Source organism: Eleutherodactylus coqui, chromosome 10, assembly GCF_035609145.1.
Source record: "Eleutherodactylus coqui strain aEleCoq1 chromosome 10, aEleCoq1.hap1, whole genome shotgun sequence".
Taxonomy (NCBI): Eukaryota; Metazoa; Chordata; class Amphibia; order Anura; family Eleutherodactylidae; genus Eleutherodactylus; species Eleutherodactylus coqui.
The window spans coordinates 31,675,426-31,699,404 of NC_089846.1; the positions used below are offsets into that span (position 1 = coordinate 31,675,426).

The following is a 23,979-nucleotide window of genomic DNA, read 5'->3' on the forward strand; positions in this document are numbered from 1 at the left end:
TAAACCTTCAGGATCCCCGTTCTCAGGATCAGTGCAGTTCCAGGAACCTCCACTGATCAGCTAACTACTCCCTATCCTGTGACTAGGAAATAACTCAATTTGGTGTGACAACCCCTTTAAATGGCAAGGGACAAAATCAAGCAAACAAGAAAGGCCATCAGGGTAAAGTCAATATCTAAGTAAAATTATGAACAAAAAAGTAGAGAACAAAATATTTTTTGAAAATGTTGTAATTTAGTAAATTACATCAATTTCTTAAGAATGCTTTAGAAACCTTTTAATTCTGAGAAAGCAGCCATGTTTTTCTAATCCTGGATAACTCCTTTGATTAGAGCATAAGGGTAGTGACAAGCAAACTTTTCAAAGCTTCGGTTCGAAGATTTACAAAAAGTTTGGTTTGGTCCAAATTAGTTTGAACCAATGTGGGAAGTTCACAAAAACCCTTAAAACTGGTGTACAATACTGTCTAAGAGCCATAGAAGCCCAGTTTAATAATCTGTACCAGATACTGTAGAATAATCTGTATAACAGGAGCCTGGCCAAATCTATTAGTGATATATGATATATGAACTTTTGAAAAGTTATTTTCAGCTAGTTCGCCCAACTTTTTCAAATAGTTTCGTTCTGTCAGAATTACTTTAAACCAAACCGGAAGTTTGCTAAAATCCCTAAAACTGGTTTATAATACTGTCAAAGAGCCATAAAAGCCCCGTATGGCACTCTCAGAGTATTACACAGAGCTGTTATGGCTTTTAGACACCAGAGCACCAGACTAGTGTTGAGTAAACTGAACCAGTAGAACACTGTTTCGGTTACAACTTTGCTAATAACTCGATTCGGGTTTGTGCCGTACTAAACTTTTATCAAAGTTCAACCAGAAACAGGGCTCGACTGGTTTGGTTCGCTCAACACTACATGAAGGTGCCTGGCCAGAATCTGGGGTAAGTATTGCCTTGCAAATAGTAAGTTACAGTCGATGGATTTGAAGAAATAGGGTGTAAGTGTAAAATCTCTTGTGTGCGAGGTTCAACTTGAAACAGGCATTTCGTAAAAGATTTTTCTTCAGCTCTCCCACCCTAGCCGGACTCTTTCCTGCTTTTTAGATTGCCCTTCTTTCACAGTGCTAACGGCTTTTCATTAGTGTTGAGCTCCTTTTGGGTGGGTTTGGAGTTTTTATATCGAGAAATTCAAGGCTGCAGACATATTAGACTGAGAATTCTTTGTTTACCTTTAACAAACATTATTGTGCTCATATAATGGGTTTTGGGGTTTTTTAGGTTTTCGACTGTCTACAGCGAACCTACACCAAGGTCTCATTTCATCAATAGTGCTTTAAGCCTTTGCAATCCAATTTTTGATTCAGGGTTTCCTAGGGGGCTTTCTCTTTCTGCCATTATACAATGGCACTATCTGCTGGCTAGAGCTAGTACTGCGGTATTGGACATGCTGGAGAGGCCCCCAACAACAGAGCAGCTAGTAATATACAGTAAGAATACCCTGCTGAACATCTTCTGACATCAGAGCTGTACAGCCTTCAATCAGAATATCTTCAGACGTCAGACAGTTGATTGGAAAGGGTTAAAGCTATCCCGATGGAGGGACAAGTCGCTTGAATTTTTTTCACTTATTTTCTCAAAACAAGTGACCTAGAGGACATGAGCTGAAGGCAGTTTGATGAAGACCTCATTTGCAGTTGCGTCTCATTCTTTGAGAGTCATCGAGGTTCCTCCAAATATTAAAATATGGACAAAGAAGGCATTCTCCTCCCAGCAAAAATCTCTCTGTTTCATGCTCCTATTATATCAGACTCACCACTTTCCTCTCTCTCAGGCTCACACATTCAATGTCAAACAGAATTGTGGAAACAAAACCGTTTTAAATAAGATCCGAGGTCACAATCACATTGGAAACAACAAACGAGTTAAATTCTCTAAGACATGAGCCCGCACAATGTCTTGTAATGTGCAGTTGTGCCCACAAGATAAAAGGCAGATTCTTTCTCCAAATCTCTTGACAAGTTCCATCCCTGTGCTATTACAGTATTGTTCTTCATCCTCAGGTATAGTCTACGTTGTTGCTGTTGCTATGTGCTCTTCAACCACCAGGTGGCAGCGTTTAGTTTATTTTTCATAATAAACCGATTTGGTAACCATATTTTTCAACAAAGCCTTATGGAAGGACCACACCTTTCGGAAGAAATACCCTTAGCAAATGCAATGGTATTCATTCGCTCATTACTTTTTAGAAAGAACATTGTGCTCTCTTTTCGTTCCATCTGGGATAAGATCGATGATGGATTGTCACATCCACCTATTTCCTTTACTTTTTTTCTCCACAACTGCACCAGTCCAAAAATCGAGAACTTTGAAAATGTCTTTGAAGCTGTGAAATCTACAAGCAAGAGCTGGTTTAAAAGTTAACCCTGTGTTTTAAGTACCTCTTAGATATCCTCAAAGACCGAGGAAAGACAAAAAAAAAAAAAGGCTTAAGAAAATGTAACTGAATGGAAAACATAGAAAGTAAGGGAGTCTTGATTGAAAGAAGGGGAATCTAAGAATGGTTGGTGTGGCACAGAGACAGAAATTAGAGAGGTGCTGATTTGGCAAAGATTGCTTGGCATTTAGATGCTCCTCAGACTGTGGTAACGGAAAGCAGGGGATTGTAAACCCGTTTTCCATCAGCGGAGCGTGTCCCATGAGCCAACATTTCTTGGATGGTGATCCAGTTATCCAAGATCTTCTTATTACGCTTCTTCATAGTCTTGCGGTGGCTGAGGGCAATGATGCTCATCTCGCCTTTGCCGTCTGCACCCTGCTGCTGTTGTTGCTCTCTCAGGCAATCTAACCTGCTCTGCATCATGAATTCCCTTCTCTTCCTTTGCTCTCGGGCTCGCATGAGATGTCTTTTTCTGTCTTCCTTACTCCAGTAACGTCCCATCTTCATCTCGCTCACAGCATCATCATCAGTGGTCATCCCACTACGCTCTTCTTTGATTTTCATGGCTCTTGCTTTCAAGAGGCGATCTCTAACAGGACGTTTGGCCACATAACGGGTACCATCACTCCTTACTTTAACTTTCCATTCCATTCTTGGCTCTACGTGAGAGTGGCTGACTTGTGAAGCCCCCATAGATTTTCCACATGTGGGGTCCACATCAAGTTCATCAAGACTTCTCTGTTGGGCCAGCTGAAGGCAGCTTCGGTAACGTTCTCCACTTTGGGAGCGTTGACGTCTGCTGAGGTATGGACTGTTTTCACGACTTCCCCGATCTAACTCGTTCCCTGGTTTTGTTGCTCTTCTTAACCTTTCTTCTGTTGGATGACGCCCTTCCCGACACAAGGACCGAAATTTTGATGGCACAGGCTCTGGACTACCAGGGTATGGAGGCACATTCTTGCCATGTCCTCTGTTTATGTTAGCGTTAGATGAAATTCCTTCTGCTGCTTGGCAAAATGCACCAGAAGGATCATTAATCCTCCTCAATGGACTGTCTAGTGGTAATGGTGGTTCCATCATTAGTGGAGTGCTCCGACAACTCTCGCCAGTGTTATATGCACTGGTACTGTCCTTATCTGACCTCTCTGGTAGCTCTGTGATATCTGGAAGCTTTGTGGAACCATCATTGTTCCCACTGCCCCCACCCACAAACTCATAAAGACTGTCCTCCTCTTCCAAGAGCCAGGCTTTCATACACCGTTCTCGCAACTGTTGCATCTTTTGTGCTCTTAGGACATTGCGAAACTTGAATTCCAGATGTCGCAGCTCCTCCTCTAGTACTGCCATCTCACGTAAAACGCTCTCATTGCGATTCACATCTAGACCACCCTGTCGCGAAGCATAGACAAATGCAGGTCCATTTCCATTCTCCATGTGGCAAGTAATTTCCAGCAGTTCTCGGTATCTCTCATACTCTTCATCAGTTAATCCAGCACCTGGTGGAAGAACCTCACTGTAAGGTGCTGATCCATCAGCTGCCAGCAAAGAGTCCAAGCTATGGTGAAATTCACGACATTGAAGAGGATGCTGTGAGTCCGCACGTAAGAAGCGCAAACGACGTTGACTTCCTGGTGTATTCGCAGTGCTTGTTTGGTCATCACCCAGAATATCGTGTTCAGAACTTTCATCATTACGTGTGCTTTCATCTGTCCTTCCTACTCCACTGTCCAGTTCCTGACTACGGCTCAAGCCTGCTGGATGAGGGAAAGGTCGAGGAGACTTGGGGCTACATTCAACTTCTTCATTCTCAACCTACAATGAAAAGAAGACACTTTATAGAACATGGACAATACAACTCGATAACACTGTAAAAAGATCCCCCCCCCCTTCCATATGATCCCAATTATTACATATTGGTCTACATTGCATTAGATTGCAGAAGTAGTGATCTGAGCTTAGTGGACAACCTCAATCACGTAAAAAGACTTGAGGGATAGCAGTTAGAATGTTACAATAGACTGACTTGAATTAAAAATACAGTAAAATTCATTTAAGCCATTATGCAGGAGTCCAGAAATTCTGATAATTTAGTAAGACAGACTGGAGAAAAATCTGGAAATATATAAGATCATGAACATGAGACTAAGTAGAGATGAGCGAGCACCAAAATGCTTGGGTGCTCGTTACTCGGGACGAAATTATCGCGATGCTCGAGGGTTCGTTTCGAGTAACGAACCCCATTGAAGTCAATGGGCGACTCGAGCATTTTTGTATATCGCCGATGCTCGCTAAGGTTTCCATTTGTGAAAATCTGGGCAATTCAAGAAAGTGATGGGAACGACACAGCAACGGATAGGGCAGGCGAGGGGCTACATGTTGGGCTGCATCTCAAGTTCCCAGGTCCCACTATTAAGCCACAATAGCGGCAAGAGTGGGCCCGCCCCCTCCCAACAACTTTTACTTCTGAAAAGCCCTCATTAGCAATGTATACCTTAGCTAAGCACCACACTACCTCCAACAAAGCACAATCACTGCCTGCATGACACTCCGCTGCCACTTCTCCTGGGTTACATGCTGCCAACCCCCCCCCCCCTGCACGACGCAGTGTCCACAGCGCACACCAAAGTGTCCCTGCGCAGCCTTCAGCTGCACTCATGCCACACGCTGGCCTCATAGCCACACCACCCTCATGTCTATTTATAAGTGCGTCTGCCATGAGGAGGAACCGCAGGCACACACTGCAGAGAGTTGGCACGGCTAGGCAGCGACCCTCTTTAAAAGGGGCGGGGCGATAGCCCACAATGCTGTACAGAAGCAATGAGAAATATAATCCTGTACCACCGCCATCAGGAGCTGCACACGTGGGCATAGCAATGGGAAACCTATGTGCCACACACTATTCATTCTGTCAAGGTGTCTGCATGCCCCAGTCAGACCGCGGTTTTTTATAAATAGTCACAGGTAGGTACAACTCCGCAATGGGAATTCCGTGTGCACCCACAGCATGGGTGGCTCCCTGGAACCCACTGGCTGCACATAAATGTATCCCATTGCAGTGCCCATCACAGCTGAGGTAACGTCCGATTAAATGCAGGTGGGCTTCGGCCCACACTGCATGCCCCAGTCAGACAGGGGTTCTTAAGAAGTAGACACATGCAGTTACAACTCCCTGTGGACCCACAGCATGGGTGGCTCCCTGGAACCCACCGGCGGTACATAAATATATCCCATTGCAGTGCCCAGCACAGCTGATGTAACGTCAGCTTTAATGCAGGTGGGCAAAAAATTAATTGGATTACACTGTAGGCGAGGGCCCCAAAAAATTGGTGTACCAACAGTACTAATGTGGGTCAGAAAAATTGCCCATGCCCAACCAAGAGGGCAGGTGAAACCCATTAATCGCTTTGATTAATGTGGCTTAATTTGTAACTGGGCCTGGAGGCAGCCCAGTTAAAATAAAAATTGGTTCAGGTGAAAGTTTCAATGCTTTAATGAGCATTGAAACGCAGAAAAATTGTTTACAAAAATTATATGACTGAGCCTTGTGGGCCTAAGAAAAATTGCCCGTTCAGCGTGATTACGTCAGGTTTCAGGAGAAGGAGCAGGAGGAGGAGGATGAATATTATACACAGATTGATTAAAGGAGATGTCTCGAGGAAGCAGTTAATTTTTTTTTTTGCCCAGTCCCCCCCATTAAACATACATTACAAAGCCCCCCTGTAAATGACATTTCTAGCTGGTTCGTACTTACCGTTCCAGCGTTTCAGCAACTTATAAAAGTTTCCTCAAGATGGCCGCCGGCTCTTTCCCCGTCGCTCGCTGCAGCCCGACGTGCGCGCTCCCGAGACGCCGCCAGCTGTGTCTCCATGGCAACCGGACGCATCGCAGCCGCCGACCAGACGCCTCGCAGCCGCCGACCAGACAGCAGGTAACCGGCGCTAGCCCTCGGCTCCCCAGCGCTAGACCCTCAGCCCAGGTGAAGGCCCCGGAGCCCAGCGCTAGGTTCCGGAGCCCAGCGCTAGTTCCCCCGGCCTAGCGACAGCCCCCCCGGCGCAGCCCGGCGCAGCGGCAGCCCCCCCCCGGCCTAGCGACAGCCCCCCCCATCACAGCGGCAGCCCCCCCCGGCCTAGCGACAGCCCCCCCGGCGCAGCCCGGCGCAGCGGCAGCCCCCCCCCGGCCTAGCGACAGCCCCCCCATCACAGCGGCAGCCCCCCCCGGCCTAGCGACAGCCCCCCCGGCGCAGCGGCAGCGCAGCCCGGCGCAGCGGCAGCCCCCCCCCCCCGACCCATCACTTACCTGGGAGGCTTCTCGGGGCTGCTGGGCTGGGCTGGGCTGGGCTTCTCCGCTGGGCAGCTCCAGTTTCTGCACCTTCCTCTAACAGAGGATGGTGCAGAATGGCCGCTTCAGCGCGCTCCCGAGCAGTGACAGCTCGTCTGCGCATGCGCAGAAGAGCTGTAGCGGGGAGCACACTGAAGCGGCTCGTGCTGAATGGAGAAGACCAGACTGCGCAAGCGCGTCTAAAAAAGCAAGCTGCCAGCGAATTTAGACGGAACCATGGAGACGAGGACGCTAGCAACGGAGCAGGTAAGTGGAATAACTTCTGTATGGCTCATATTTAATGCACAATGTACATTACAAAGTGCATTAATATGGCCATACGGAAGTGTATAACCCCACTTGGTTTCGCGAGACCACCCCTTTAAGCTAAAAGGTCCACGTTTTTGATGGTGATAGAGAACAATGCTTCCATCCGCGGGTGCAGCCTACGTATTGTTTAGGTATCGCTGCTGTCCGCTGGTGGAGAAGAGAAGTCTGGGGAAATCCAGGCTTTGTTCATCTTGATGAGTGTAAGCCTGTCGGCACTGTCGGTTGACAGGCGGGTACGCTTATCTGTGATGATTCCCCCAGCCGCATTAAACACCCTCTCTGACAAGATGCTAGCCGCAGGACAAGCAAGCACCTCCAGGGCATACAGCGCGAGTTCAGTTCCACGTGTCCAGCTTCGACACCCAGTAGTTGTAGGGGGCAGAGGTGTCACGGAGGACAGTCGTGCGATCGGCTACGTACTCCCTCACCATCCTTTTACAGTGCTCCCGCCGACTCAGCCTTGACTGGGGAGCGGTGACACAGTCTTGCTGGGGAGCCAGAAAGCTGTCAAAGGCCTTAGAGAGTGTTCCCCTGCCTGTGCTGTACATGCTGCCTGATCTCTGCGCCTCCCCTGCTACCTGGCCCTCGGAACTGCGCCTTCGGCCACTAGCGCTGTCGGATGGGAATTTTACCATCAGTTTGTCCGCCAGGGTCCTGTGGTATAGCATCACTCTCGAACCCCTTTCCTCTTCGGGTATGAGAGTGGAAAGGTTCTCCTTATACCGTGGATCGAGCAGTGTGTACACCCAGTAATCCGTAGTGGCCAGAATGCGTGTAATGCGAGGGTCACGAGAAAGGCATCCTAACATGAAGTCAGACATGTGTGCCAGGGTACCTGTACGAAACACATGGCTGTCCTCACTAGGAAGATCACTTTCAGGATCCTCCTCCTCCTCAGGCCATACACGCTGAAAGGATGACAGGCAAGCAGCATGGGTACCCTCAGCATTGGGCCAAGCTGTCTCTTCCCCCTCCTCCTCATCCTCCTCATGCTCCTCCTCCTCACCACGCTGAGATATAGACAGGAGGGTGCTCTGACTATCCAGCGACATACTGTCTTCCCCCGCCTCTGTTTCCGAGCGCAAAGCGTCTGCCTTTATGCTTTACAGGGAACTTCTCAAGAGGCATAGCAGAGGAATGGTGACGCTAATGATTGCAGCATCGCCGCTCACCATCTGGGTAGACTCCTCAAAGTTTCCAAGGACCTGGCAGATGTCTGCCAACCAGGCCCACTCTTCTGTAAAGAATTGAGGAGGCTGACTTCCACTGCGCCGCCCATGTTGGAGTTGGTATTCCACTATAGCTTTACGCTGCTCATAGAGCCTGGCCAACATGTGAAGCGTAGAGTTCCACCGTGTGGGCATGTCGCACAGCAATCGGTGCACTGGCAGATGAAACCGATGTTGCAGGGTGCGCAGGGTGGCAGCGTCCGTGTGGGACTTGCGGAAATGTGCGCAGAGCTGGCGCACCTTTCCGAGCAGGTCTGACAAGCGTGGGTAGCTTTTCAGAAAGCGCTGAACCACCAAATTAAAGACGTGGGCCAGGCATGGCACGTGCGTGAGGCTGCCGAGCTGCAGAGCCGCCACCAGGTTACGGCCGTTGTCACACACGACCATGCCCGGTTGGAGACTCAGCGGCGCAAGCCAGCGGTCGGTCTGCTCTGTCAGACCCTGCAGCAGTTCGTGGGCCGTGTGCCTCTTCTCTCCTAAGCTGAGTAGTTTCAGCACGGCCTGCTGACGCTTGCCCACCGCTGTGCTGCCACGCCGCGCGACACCGACTGCTGGCGACGTGCTGCTGCTGACACATCTTGATTGCGAGACAGAGGTTGCGTAGGAGTAGGAGTAGGAGGAGGGTGGTTTAGTGGAGGAAGCATACACCGCCGCAGATACCACCACCAAGCTGGGGCCCGCAATTCTGGGGGTGGGTAGGACGTGAGCGGTCTCAGGCTCTGACTCTGTCCCAGCCTCCACTAAATTCACCCAATGTGCCATCAGGGAGATATAGTGGCCCTGCCCGCCTGTGCTTGTCCACGTGTCCGTTGTTAAGTGGACCTTGCCAGTAACCGCGTTGGTGAGGGCGCGTACAATGTTGCGGGAGACGTGGTCGTGCAGGGCTGGGACGGCACATCGGGAAAAGTAGTGGCGACTGGGAACTGAGTAGCGCAGGGCTGCCACCGCCATCATACCTTTGAAAGCCTCCGTTTCCACAACCCTATACGGCAGCATCTCCAGGCTGATAAATTTGGCTATGTGCACGTTTAACGCTTGAGCGTGCGGGTGCGTGGCGGCGTACTTGCGCTTGCGCTCCAACACTTGCGCTAGCGACGGCTGGACGGTGCGCTGAGAGACATTGGTGGATGGGGCCGAGCACAGCGGAGGTAAGGGTGTGGGTGCAAGCCAGGAGACGATAGTGCCTGTGTCCTGAGAGGGGGGTTGGATCTCAGTGGCAGGTTGGGGCACAGGGGGAGAGGCAGCGGTGCAAACCGGAGGCGGTGAACGGCCTTCGTCCCACCTTGTGGGGTGCTTGGCCATCATATGTCTGCGCATGCTGGTGGTGGTGGCTCCCCGGCTGATCTTGGCGCGACAAAGGTTGCACACCACTGTTCTTCGGTCGTCTGCACTCTCAGTGAAAAACTGCCAGACCTTTGAGCACCTCGGCCTCTGCAGGTTGGCATGGCGCGAGGGGGCGCTTTGGGAAACAGTTGGTGGATTATTCGGTCTGGCCCTGCCTCTACCCCTGGCCACCGCACTGCCTCTTCCAACCTGCCCTGCTGCTGCACTTGCCTCCCCCTCTGAAGACCTGTCCTCAGTAGGCGTAGCAAACCAGGTGGGGTCAGTCACCTCATCATCCTGCTGCTCTTCCTCCGAATCCTCTGTGCACTCCTCCCTCGTACTTACTCCAATTACTACTACCTGAGTGATAGACAACTGTGTCTCATCGTCATCGTCCTCCTCACCCACTGAAAGCTCTTGAGACAGTTGCCGGAAGTCCCCAGCCTCATCCCCCGGACCCCGGGAACTTTCCAAAGGTTGGGCATCGGTCACGACAAACTCCTCCAGTGGGAGAGGATTCGGAACCATTGCTGCCCATTCTGGGCAGGGGCCTGAGAACAGTTCCTGGGAGTCTGCCTGCTCCTCAGAATGTGTCATTGTAATGGAGTGAGGAGGCTGGGAGGAAGGAGGAGCAGCAGCCAGAGGATTAAGAGTTGCAGCAGTGGACGGCACAGAATTCTGGGTGGTCGATAGATTGCTGGATGCACTTTCTGCCATCCACGACAGGACCTGCTCACACTGCTTATTTTCTAATAAAGGTCTACCACGTGGACCCATTAATTGTAAGATGAATGTGGGGACGCCAGAAACGTGCCTCTCTCCTAATCCCGCAGCAGTCAGCTGCGATACACCTGGATCAGGAGCTCGGCCTGTGCCCACACCCTGACTTGGGCCTCCGCGTCCTCGCCCGCGTCCACGTCCTCTAGGCCTACCCCTACCCCTCAGCATGCTGTATTACCAGTAGTGCAGAAACAGAACGCTGTAATTAAATGTGCCGCTTATTGGCCTGTGGTTGGAGGCTGACTTCCCTTACGGAACGCACAGCAGAGCCAGGAAACAATTTTGCGCACGCCTGTAGTGAGACGTAGGTGCTTATGACTGAGCTAGTGGAATTTACAGCGCAGAAGCAGTCAAGTGGCCAAAGGCCAGTAGTAGGCCTTAAGTATTTTGCTTCTATTGTTTTTTAAATGCTGAGCTGATACAGCAGACAGATACTGTAGGCAGCGTATAATATTATGTATACTGTTTCCCTCTGGCGGGATGACAGCGCTGATGTAACAGAGACAGCAGATCCAGGAAACAATTTTGCGCAAGCCTGCTGTAACGCTTAGCTGCGTATTAATTAGGACTACTACCCCCAGCAGATAGATACTGTAGGCAGCGTATAATATTATGTATACTCTTTCCCTCTGGCGGGATGACGGCGATCATGTAACAGAGACAGCAGATCCAGGAAACAATTTTGCGCAAGCCTGCTGTAATGCTTAGCTGCGTATTAATTAGGACTACTATCCCCAGCAGATAGATACTGTAGGCAGCGTATAATATTATGTATACTGTTTCCCTCTGGCGGGATGACGGCGCTGATGTAACAGAGACAGCAGATCCAGGAAACAATTTTGCGCAAGCCTGCTGTAACGCTTAGCTGCATATTAATTAGGACTACTACCCCCAGCAGACACGCAGTAAACTGAAGACGGTCACAGGCAGCCCAAATATAGTATTTTTCCCCAATTTTTTGGAAAAAGCCCACTGCCTGTATAGCCTGTATATCTCTTTCCCTGCCTCACCAGTACTGGCCCTATACTCTGTACAATGACTGCAGACTGCGGACGCAATGCTCTGCACGGCCGATATACAGAAAAAAAAAAATTGTGCAACACTGCTAAAAGCAGCATCAACACTACTGCACACGGTTAGATGTGGCCCTAAGATGGACCGTTGGGGTTCTTGAAGCCTAAAATAACTCCTAACACTCTCCCTATAGCAGCTTCGGCACCAGCAGCACTTTCCCTGATCTCTGTCAGAACGCATCTGTGGCGAGCCGCGGGAGGGGCCGATTTATATACTCGGGTGACACCTGATCTCGCCAGCCACTCACTGCAGGGGGGTGGTATAGGGCTTGAATGTCGCAGGGGGAAGTTGTAATGCCTTCCCTGTCTTTCTATTGGCCAGAAAAGCGCGCTAATGTCTCAGAGATGAAAGTGAAAGTAACTCGAACATCGCGTGGTACTCATCTCAAGTAACGAGCATCTCGAACACGCTAATACTCGAACGAGTATCAAGCTCGGATGAGTACGTTCGCTCATCTCTAAGACTAACCCAAGATAGAGTCATTAAAAACAAAGTTCTAGGAAACTATAGCAATAGTCTACTCCCATTTAGGCCAGATTAACCCTTTCCAATCTAATTTTTATTCTGGTTTTCCTAGGGGGCTTACTCTTTTTCTGCTGTTATACAACGGCGCTATCTGCTGGCTAAAGCCAGTACTGCATGAGATGACACGTTGGATAGGCTCCAACAGAAGAGAGGCTGGCAATATACAGTAAGAGAACCCGACGGACGTCTTCCAACATCGGAGCTGTACAGTCTTAAATCATAATGTCTTCAGAGGTCAGACAGTGGATTGGGAAAGGTTAAAGGATTTTTACAATGCACTGATTTCAGGTTGCAATGTTGTCACTGTGTTACTGTAGATATGTACCTGTTGTTGAGGTGGGGAGTTAAGCCTTTGTGCTTGTAGTTCCTCCTCATTTTCAGACACCAAATCATCCAAGAAGTCCTCCCTGTCACTATCCTTCCATCTTCTGCCCATCTAGAAGAACCAGAGGGGGATAATGTAAAGTCATAGCATAGTAATATGTTTTATACTTACATACCCTGCCATGTGATATAGCAATGGATTTGCCAAGACTGCCATTGTACATGGTGCTACGAGGTGGTCGTAGGGATGTACTGTATAATGGTATTTTATAAGACATACATAAAGGAATGATTTTAGAAGACCATAACCTCTAAATATAGTGAATCCGCTACAGTTCACGGCTGCAGCCATTTGATTTCTCCTCCTAGCGGCTGTGGCATGCATCCTTCACTCCTCTTCAGTAGACGCTCTATTCCGGCTTCTGCATGCTGTCTGACAGCAGCCTGGAGGGCATGCATGGTCACATAGCTTTTAAAGTACCAGCATGCACTTTACAAACCCCTTCCCTGTCAATCATGTGGTATCCTTGCCTATATCAGTCATCCTGGGCAAAACTGACATGGAAAAGGACTTGGGGATTTTAGTTAACTGTAAGCTTAACTGGAGCAACCAGTGTCAGGCAGCTGCTGCCAAGGCAAGTGGGATCATGGGGTGCATCAAAAGAGGTCTTGGGGCACGTGATGAGAACATTGTTCTTCCTCTTTACTGGTCAGACCACACATGGAATATTGCATACAGTTTTGGGCACAGATACTCAAGAAGGACATATCAAAGCTTGAGCAGGTGCATAGACGGGCAACTAAAGTAATAAATGGAATGAGCGGACTACAATACCCTGAGAGATGATCAAAATTGGGGTTATTTAGTTTAGAAAAAAAAGACGGCTGAGGGGGCAGCCTAATAATGAGTATAATTATGTATAAATATATCAGGGAGCAACACAGAGATCTCTCCTATCATATATATTTATACCCAGGACTGTGACTGTCACAAGGGGGCGCCCTCTACGTCTAGAGGAAAGAAGGTTTCTATATTGACATACAAGAGGGTTCTTTACTGTAAAAGCAGTAAGATTATGGAACTCTCTGCCGGAGGATGTGGTGATGGGGAACTCACTAATAGAGTACAAGAGGGGCTGGACACCTTTCTTGAGTGATACAATAATTATGTTATATAATCATTAGATTAGGGGAATGATAGGAACCCAAGAGAACCATCTCACCTCCGTCTCCGGACGGGCAACCAGCAAGGAAACATTTGTGCTCTCCTCTTGTGTCAGAATTGCTACTGCTTCTTCCCTGTTTTGCACATCCATGCCATTAATCTGTGACGAAGAAAGATAATATATCTGGTAAATCTACATTAAGGGCGGTTTCACAAGATGTTTTTTTTTTTTTTAAAACACCATTACAGTTTTTGACCCAAGTCAGAAATAAACTCAAAAGGAAATCTACATTTTTACATCTTTGTGTTGGATCATCTTCCAGTTTTGGCTCAGAAAACTGTATAAAAGCTGCAGTGGTGTTTTTCGAAGAGACGCTGTGTACGAAACAATCCCAAGGGTGGTTTTTAGTAGAAACCTTCATGTTATTTAATTACTTGAAGGAGTTGGATATAGAGGTGGATATACTGCTTGTGCAGCCGATTCAGCTGTATAGGAGCCCGGAAGGGTTGGGGGGTCTGCTTCCCGTTCCCAGCCTAAAGTATAACACCAAGCCTTGGGTTGGGCAACCATGGCACTTGGACGTTTTTATAGCTCCTCCTTCTGTTCTGACAGTCCTGAAGAGACGGAGCTACTACGAGCGCTGTATGTAGCTCACTCAGGGGGCTCATACACACGGATGTTTTTGGGCTGCGTATTGCACGCCTCAGTAGTATACCCAGTGCAGTGTGAGCTCCCACCCACAACCTCCATAGACTACAGTGACTTCCAGACTCAGTCAGTCCTCCCTTAGTCCAATCTGATCTTGCAAGGTGTAACCCGGGTCAGGCTATGGTGGTCCCAGATGGAGATACAATCAATGCTGGTTTCTTAATTAGCTATACTGGTGCATATCTCTGTTTTTCTATATGATGACTATGAAACCAGCAGTTTCTGAAGGGAGACACCCTTTCCTGATGCTACCCAAAATCAAAAATTCTAGTGAAAGTTTTGGATTTCTTTTTGAAGCATTGATAGATATCATATACTTGGTGTGGTATCTTCTTGTGGTAATGGCTCCTTACCCTCATGTGCATTTTTGTCACGTGTGTCTGACAAAAGAAATGGTTTAGTCATTGCTAAATACAGTTTTTTAGCTACCAATATAGTCAAACGGAAGAATTTTGTAAATCCACCTTAATAGCTGGAAAATGTATGTAACCATTAGGAGTTCAAAGTAAGTGCTTCTGGTCAATTCCCAGGTTCAGATGAAGGTTGAAAGTATACTATGGGATAATTATGTAAAATCGATTTATAATTTAAGAATTTACATGCTTCTCTGCCATTTCTGAGTTCCATGAGTAATTGCAGGGACCCAAGATTTCCAGGAAATATATTGAGTACTTAAGTCAGCACGTCTTATAGTCTGATCCATTTCTCAGATGTTAAATCACTTCTTGCTTGTCTACTTTAAGGTTATGGTCCAAGAAGTGTTGACTTGTTGGTTCAGATCTGGGTGTGTCTTGAGAAAACTTAAGGAAAGTCATGGTCTATAATGTGATGCTTACCATATGTACAAATGTAGTCAAGTTTAACTTGACTCTTAATGCTTTAAGTTAACATTCCGTGCCACCGGTTATTCATAACTTTGAGTATGCTTTCCTTATTTTAGTCATGGCAATAGCCCCACAGGACTTAGAGAGATGCGGAAAATGGATTTCTGCTTCTGTATCTCTTACAGAAATCACAACACAAAACTGAAATCCATGTTCTGGGGCCCCCAGGGGCCCGTGCACCATACCATCATGTAGCGCATCCATGACTTTCTATTCAAGTACGCTATTGTTATTTCAATATAGGCCACCAGTATTGACATATAGCGCTGGATCCGTCTTTTTGATTACATCCGATTTATATATACAGGGGGTGGAAAAAAATATGGAAACACCATAAGAAATGAATGCCTCAAAATCGGTCTCTGCATGTCTTATTAAAATATTATTTATAATTCCATGTAACTTAAGTGAAGGTAATATAACACAAGTGCTGCTGGGCAGATGTGAACATCTACCCATGCAACAGGGTTCATTGGTCAGGAGTTTGAGCCACTCAGCTGCTGGCTCCCAAAACCACCCAGAGCAGGGCAAGAGGTGAAGTAAACACAAGACTGGAGGGAAAGCTCTCAGCCAAGCAGGGGTCAAAAGGGCAGCTCAGTGCAAAAGGTTAAAATCCAATGCATTTCGTATGGTGTTGCCATATTTTTGTCCATCCCTTGTATATATTAGCGTTTCATGACTTGTGGATTGGAGAGCCGGTTTTGTTTACTTACTAATAAAATAATATTATATTACCCACTCCATCCCATTCTTTCCAAAATAGTTGCAGACACTTCTTGACAGTAGAAAATAATGGCCACAGCAGCATCTTTATTAATATTACAGGTATAAAATAATATTTAACAATACAATAAATTAGGTCCACAAAGACTGTAGTCAAAAAGTACCAAGATAACTTCCCCATCGCACCATGTCGTCTCAGAGGGATAACAAACTTGTCTGGAGTACTGCACTGAAACTGACTGTTTTTGACCTGTTCCCGGAGCAAAGCCTATGGGACCAACCGCCAACCATTGTACTTACCAAAGCGGTTTCCATACCTCTAATGGTTCCTGAATTCCACCAAGCAATTGCCTTTCAGGACCTACTTTACGGCAGCTTCTGTGACTGCATAAAATCTACAAAGGAACCCTCACCCAGCCACCAGACATCTAATAGGATGGGTGAGCTGTTCTCTGCTCCGGGGTCAGTGCAGAATAGTGGACTCTCAACCACTTCTTCCTCTTCGGACTGTAAAGCTCCACCCACCCTTTATGCACCCTATAGTTACCTCTAAAGCCCTACCACATCTAAGTGTCTCAAAACTCCTTCCAAAATCAGTCATGCCAGTTCTCCCTAGTCATCACCCATTCCATCCTTCTCTTTCTTTTCAGTACTTTATCATGATATGACATATATTTTAGCATGCAATCCCATGTTGTAATCTCATATTTTATTTCAGACATTTTCTTCATTAATTTTATGAATATTAATGTTACCCTTACTGGTCACATCTTTTGAACAACTCCAGAAAAAAATTAAACGATCACATGAAGTAGTGTTGTATGGAGTGATATCAATGAGTAATAGTGCATACATTATATACAGGGGGTACAAACATATGGAAGCATCTTAAAAATGCATGTAATTTTAACCATTACTACTGAGCTGCCCTTTTGACCTAAGCTTGGCTGAGAGCTTTCCCAGCAAATTTGTGTTTACTTCACCTCTGGCCCTGCTCTGGGTGGTTTTGAAAGCCAGCTGGTAACAGCAACTGAGTGGCTCAAACCGCTGACCAATAGAGCCTTGTTGCTCAGGAAGATGTTCAATTCTGCCCGGCAGCATCTGTATTTCCTCCGCCTAAATTACATGGGATTATAAATCCTATTTCAATAAGATATGTAGAGAGACCGATTTTAAGGCATGCATTTCATACGGTGTTTCCATATTTTTGTCCACCCCCTGTATGTTGTCATTATTTCATTATTACCTGTAGAATTCTGTCTCCTTCCCTTATCCTCCCATCTATTGCTGCAATACTGTTTGGATTCACCTTTAAGAAAAAAAAAGTATCAAGATTAAATATATATAATCCTGTTCGTATTGTTTCTATAACTGCATATCCACAGTTCACATCCACATCTAGAAATCATGTACTTGTTCTTCAAACTCCCACAACCTGCAGAGATAAAAGTCTAATGACAGATGAAACTCTTAGCAAGCTTGGAAGTAAATACTAAAAAAGCTGAGATGAAAGGAATTAACTCAATAGAGAAAATGTGGGAAGAGCAAGAGCAATACAACTTGAAGAAGATTCACAGTTTCATACCTCTCCCACATATATCCCCAGGTCTTCTTCATCATCAGTGCGATAACAAACTGTTAGGCCAAGCTTGTCTTGGTGATTTATTTTACACAACTCTACTTCCTGGAGGAGATAAAAAATACAGGACAGGCCACTTAATAAAATAATTTGCTTTAGATGTAAAGCTGTCCATTCACTAGAGATCTTAGACATCCACTTTGGTGTTCACGGTTGGTCCTTACGGGTTACCACCAACAATTGGCAGATTGAGTGTCTTGCCCCATGATTTGGGTTTCCATTGATGAGGGCTCTTAGCTGTTTTATAAACTCATCCCACTCCATATGTGAGCATGCCCCGTGTTGTTCCTCTGTGGTTTGTCAAGATAGACTTTCCAAGAAAGTCAACGACAGCACTTGACAATGACCAAAAAAATCCAACTCAACAGATCGTCTTTACCGTAGATATCTTTCTCAGGTCAGCATCTACCATGTTCTTTTATGTCTCAAGAAAGCCACCCAGTCGGCAGACTTTGGCTTGAAGTGGCCTTCTAAAATCTCTAGTGAATAGTCGCTGGAGTCCAATTACTGGACTTGGTGTTTTAGAGTTATTTATAACAAACAGAGGTCATCGTGAAGCAGAGTAGAGAAGTAAAACACAACAAACAATAATAGCCACATAGGAAAGGTACGTAGACATAAAAACATAGAGTTTATCTATTAAAGGGATTGTCTCTTAAGACTTTGGGACGCCCCCACTCAGGACCCCCCAGAGCCAGAACGGAGTGTGGAAAAATGCTGCAAAGTAAGAATGTTTTCAAAAATAGAAGAGTTAATAGTTGATTTTTGTCAACAAAATGCTAAGTGAATGGACAAAAGAGAAATGTAAATCACATCAATATTTGGTGTGACCACCCTTGGTCTTCAAAACAGCATCAGTTCTTCTAAATACACTTGTCCACAGTTTTTTGAAGGAACTCGGCAGGGAGGTTGTACCAAACATCTTGGAGAACTAAGCACAGATCTTCTGTGGATGTCGGCTCACTCAAATCCTTCTGTGTCTTCATGTAATCCCAGACAGACTGGATGAAGATGAGATCAGGGCTCTGTGAAGCCGTATTTTCACTTCCAGGGAATCCTTGTTCTTTTTAACACTGAAGATAGTTCTTAATGACATTGGCTGCATGCTTGGGGTTGTTGTTCTGCTGTAGAATAAACTTGGAGCCCCTCTGATAGTATTACATGATGGATAAGTATCTGCTGGTATTTCTCAGCATTGAGGACACCATTAATCCTGACCAAATCCCTCACTTCATCTGCTGAAATGTAGTCCTAAACTTGCAAGGATCCTCCACCACAATGCTTCACTGCCTGCAGACACCCATTATTGTACCACTCTCCCCCATGCTTCACTGCTGCCTGCAGACACTCATTATTGTACCACTCTTCACTATGCTTCACTGCAGCCTGCAGACACTCATTATTGTACCACTCTTCACTATGCTTCACTGCAGCCTGCAGACACTCATTATTGTACCGCTCTCCACTATGCTTCATTGCTGCCTGCTGACACTTATTATTGTACCACTCTCCACCATCCTTCAGTGCTGCCCGCAGACACCCATTATTGTGCCACTCTCCCCCATGCTTCACTGCTTCCTGCAGACACTTATTATTGTACCACTCTCCACCATGCTTCACTGCTGCCTGCAGACGCTCATTATTATACCGCTCTCCGTCGTACTTCACTGCTTCCTGCAGACACTCATTATTGTACCGCTCTCCACCATGCTTCACTGCTGCCTGCAAACACTCATTATTGTACTGCTCTCCACCATGCTTCACTGCAACCTGCAGACACTCATTATTGTACCGCTCTCCACCATGCTTCACTGCTGCCTGCAGACACTCATTGCACCGTTCTCCACCATGCATCACTGCAGCATGCAGACGCTCATTGCACCGTTCTCCACCATGCATCACTGCAGCATGCAGACGCTCATTATTGTACCGCTCTCCACCATGCTTCACTGCTGCCTGCAGACACTCATTATTGTACTGTTCTCCAGCATGCTTCACTGCTGCCTGCAGGTACTCATTATTGTACCGTTCTCCACCATGCTTCACTGTAGCCTGCAGACACTCATTATTGTACTGCTCTCCACCATGCTTCACTGCTGCCTGCAGACACTCATTATTGTACCACTCGACCATGCTTTACTGCTGCCTGAAGACACTCATTATTATACCACTCCACCATGCTTTACTGCTGCCTGAAGACACTCATTATTTTACCGCTATCCACCATTCTCACTGCTGCCTGCAGACACTCATTATTTTACCACTATCCACCATTCTCACTGCTGCCTGCAGACACTCATTATTTTACCGCTATCCACCATTCTAACTGCTTCCTGCAGACACTCATTATTGTACCGCTCTCTACCATGCCTCACTGCAGCCTGCAGATAATTATTATTGTACCGCTATCCACCATTCTCACTGCAGCCTGCAGACATTCACTATTGTACCACTCTCCACCATTCTCACTGCAGCCTGTAGACATTCATTATTGTACCACTCTCCACCATTCTCACTGCAGCCTGCAGACATTCATTATTGTACCGCTCTCCACCATTCTCACTGCTGCCTGCAGACACTCATTATTCTACAGCTCTCCAGCCCTTCGGCGAACAAACTGCCTTCTGTTACAGCCAAATATTTCATATTTTGACTCATTAGTCTAGAGCACCTGCTGACATTTTCTGCACCCAGTTCCTATGTTTTTATATACAGTTCAGTCACTTTGCCTTGTTTCCTCATAAAAAGAATGGCTTTTTAGCCATAATTCTTCCATGAAGACCACTTCTGTCCAAACTTTTTTTTTTAACAGTAGATGGGTGTACCTGAATCCCACTGGTTTCTGCCAGTTCTAAGCTGATGGTACTGCTGGATCTCTTCCAATTTCGCAGGGTAGTAAGCATTATGTGTCTTTCATCTGCTGCATTCTTTCCCTGTCCTTTCACTGCATCTATGGTCCTCAATGTTGTTGTTTCTTTGTGCTTCTTCAAGAAAGCATGAACAGCACATCTTGAAACCCCAGTCTGCTTTGACATCTTTGCCCGAGAGAGACCTGGCTGATGCAATATAACTACTTTTTGTATTATTTGTGTGCTCAGTCTTGCCATGGTGTATGACCTGTGCCATGAAACTGTCTTCTACAACCTCACCTCTGTAGCAGAGTTTGTGTCTTCCTCACCAAGCTTTAAGCCTCCTGCGCAGCTGTTTCTGTTTCAGTTAATGACTGTGTTTCAATCTACACATGAAAATGATGATCCTTATCACCTGTCTAGTATAATTGGTTAATCATACAAATGATTGAAATGCTACATAATCCCTGACTGTGTGAAAGTGTACCTAGAAGAACTGATGCTGCTTTGAAGGCAAAAAATAGTCACACCAAATATTGATTTGATTTACATTTCTCTTTTGTTCATTCACTTTGCATTTTGTTAATTGACAAAAATAAACTAACTCTTCTATTTTTGAAAGCATTCTTACTTCACAGTATTTTTTCCACACCTGCCTAAAACGTTTGCACAGTACTGCACTTTATAACTCCTGACAGATAAGGATGAGTTCACTAGATAGTTGGTGGCTAATGAGAGTGGGAGAGGAACCCCGCCAAGAACAAAGAAGAGTTCATGAAGGAGGAATGAGATTTCCTTTTGTGACAAAGGGCAAGGTTAGTCATGTAGGATGGGTCAAGCAGAATCAAGTTGAAGCCTAAGGAGGTGATGGTGCACCAATGCTAATCTACAGTCATATGTGATAGTAAACACTTCTAAATTATTCTTACCAAGATTCATCTATGGCTCATCGGTAGAGATGAGTGAGTATACTCGCTAAGGCACATTAGTCGAGCGAGTAGTGCCTTAGTCGAGTATCTCCCCGCTCGCCTCTAAAGATTCGGGGCTCGGCGGGGGGCGGGGAGCGGTGGGGAGAGCGGGGAGGAACGAAGGGGAGATCTCTCTCTCCCTCTCTCCTCCCCGCTCCCCGCCGCAACTCACCTGTCACCCGCGCCGGCCCCTGAATCTTTAGAGACGAGCGGGGAGATACTCGGCTAAGGCACTACTCGCTCGACTAATGTGCCTTAGCGAGTATACTCACTCATCTCTACTCATCGGCCATTTTTTAATAATAGAATTCATATAACCAACACTCTAAGATGCTGCTACCACAATCCCAGAGGAGGCATATAAAAGAAAGCAAAAACATTTGAGCCAAGCCATATCAAGAGATTAAGTTAAAGGGAACGTGTCATCAGAAAATGTCCTATTATTTACATCCTGTTTTTTTTTATTAAACATTTTTTTAAAACTTTTTGATTTTGTTACATTTCCATGTTTAGCCCCTTCTCGCTATAGGACGTACAGTTATGTCCTGCAGGATTGGGGTATGTATGAAGAGAGATCGTGAGGCTATCACTCATCATACATCCTGGGTGCAGGCTGTTTCTTACTCCATTTAGAATTTTTTACAAGTTTTTCAGTACATTATATGGTACATTAAATAGGTCCATTGAAAAACACAACTCGTCCCGCAAAAAACAAGCCCTCATACAGCGACGTTGATGGATAAATAAAGGAGTTATTATTTTTTTAAAGTGGGGAAGGAAACAATGAAAATGGAGGAAAAAAAGGGCCGTGTCATTAAGGGGTTAAAAAATTCACTAATATTTAAGACTAATACCAGACTAAGCCTTCAGTCAGACAAGTGTTTTTTTGCGCATCAATAGGCGCGCAAAAGAAATGGCGCTCGCATGTGTCAAATTTGCGTGAACAAGCAATGTTTCATGCTCAGAAGACCCGAGCTTCATGCGTATTAAAATAGCCCATTCACTGGAGCAGCTGTGCTTTAAAAAGCGCAGCTGCACCAGGAGGAGAGAGAGAAGAAGCCCCACAGGGCATTGGGATTTCCCCATAGCGAGGAGAGAGAGCAGAGCTATGGGGGATTAACCCATAGCAGGGAGAAACGGAGTTTAGCTATGGGTTAATCCCTCAGAGCTCCGCTCTCTCTCACTGCTATGGGTAAATCCCCCATAGCTACGCACTTTCTCCCTGCTTTGGGGACTCCTGAGGGATATCCCAATAGTGCAGAGAGAGTGGGCGGAGCTATAGGGCTTATCATTGAGAATCTCCATAGCAAATATATAGGGGTGGGGCTAGGGGGGCAGAGCTAGATGGTGGATCCCTTTAGCCCCACCCATCCTCCCATGCCCTACTCTCTCGAGTAATGTGCCTTAGCGAGTATACTCGCTCATCTCTATTAGTGATGTCCCGTTAACCCGTCAGGTGGGCCTCTAATGTAGAAACCCCTGACAGGTTTAGGCAGGACTCACACGGGCAGATTTGAACTGCGGAGTCTGCGATCGGTGTCTGCACGGATGATAGGCGGTAATACACGGTCATTAAAAGTCATAACCTTCGCTGATTAGCTCAGTCGTGCGGGTAGGAATTGCGGATTCGGCGAGCAGAAGGAAAATGGCAGCATGCTCTATTTTAGCATGCATTTCATGCGGACGGGCTCCATTGAGATCTATGGGTTCGAAGGAATCAGCATCCCCACGCAATGAACATTGTGTATGGCAGCGGAAGAGAGACATGGAGAGTCCTGAATGATGTTCTACTGCTTTCTGCTATTGTTCCCTGTCTGCAATCTTTTTTCCGCACAGATGATATGCTATATATATGTGTTCATCCGCACGGAAAAACATTGCATCGATGATCTTCCTCGATTACTTTCTGCAACGTATCGCAGGTCTTCTGCTGCAGAAATCCGTATGCGGAATCTGACCCGTCCGTGTGAGCCTGCCCTTATGGGATGTCATCAGTGACGTTCCCGTCAGGCCTTCTATTGGCTGCAGTGGTCCTGTGGGTAAAACAACCCATGTGACTGCTACAGCGCTTGTAAACAGTAGACCGGAAGACCAGTAGAGTGCGTTGGGGTAGCATCATGGCAACAGGAGGTTAGTGCTTATTTATTTCTGTACTCTACATTCGCCACCAATGCCTCCCAGTGCCACCAATTACCTTGGAAAACCACTTTAAGGTACAAACAACAACAATGAAAGTTGTGCTTTATTTGGACATATGGGCATCATAAAGGAGAGAGCCTCACTTGGGATGCTCTTCTATTGGTAAAGAGCTTCTAAAAAACAGAGGTCATTGTTTTGGCAGATCCATCCACTCATGTATTACATCAATGGGAATTAATTTGATATGAATTCCCATAGTATACCATAGTATATATTAGATATAAAGCAGCACAATAATACTCACTTCATACTCCAACTCATCGGTGCGCTCTCCCTCGGGTTGTACTCCATCCATGAACTCAGACTGTTCGTAGAACTCATTTCCAATTGGTGGGCTGTAAAAGAAAGAAAGATGGACACAGTAAGCCCTAATGCTATGATATCTAAAACATACCAACCTCCCATACATTTACTATTATAGCCAGCTGATTGCTTTTTATGGGTATTTCTATCCAGTGTAACGTCAACCACATGTGGTTATTCTAAAGACTCATGGTCCTTGTCT

General features: G+C 46.3%; 1 protein-coding gene across 1 annotated transcript in view; it reads right to left on the minus strand.

Moving 5' to 3' along the window:
• Positions 1-290: 290 nt before the first annotated feature.
• The window catches only part of PDZD4 (PDZ domain containing 4), a 138,121-nt gene continuing 114,432 nt past the window's right edge, over positions 291-23,979 (minus strand). Inside the window, exons 3-8 of the mRNA XM_066580773.1 lie at positions 23,719-23,809; positions 17,405-17,503; positions 17,066-17,128; positions 13,562-13,663; positions 12,340-12,450; positions 291-4,248 (exon numbers count right to left, since the gene is read on the minus strand). Of these exons, the coding sequence (XP_066436870.1) occupies positions 2,632-4,248; positions 12,340-12,450; positions 13,562-13,663; positions 17,066-17,128; positions 17,405-17,503; positions 23,719-23,809 (2,083 nt within the window). The 3' untranslated portion in view covers positions 291-2,631. The remainder of the gene's footprint in view (positions 4,249-12,339; positions 12,451-13,561; positions 13,664-17,065; positions 17,129-17,404; positions 17,504-23,718; positions 23,810-23,979) is intronic.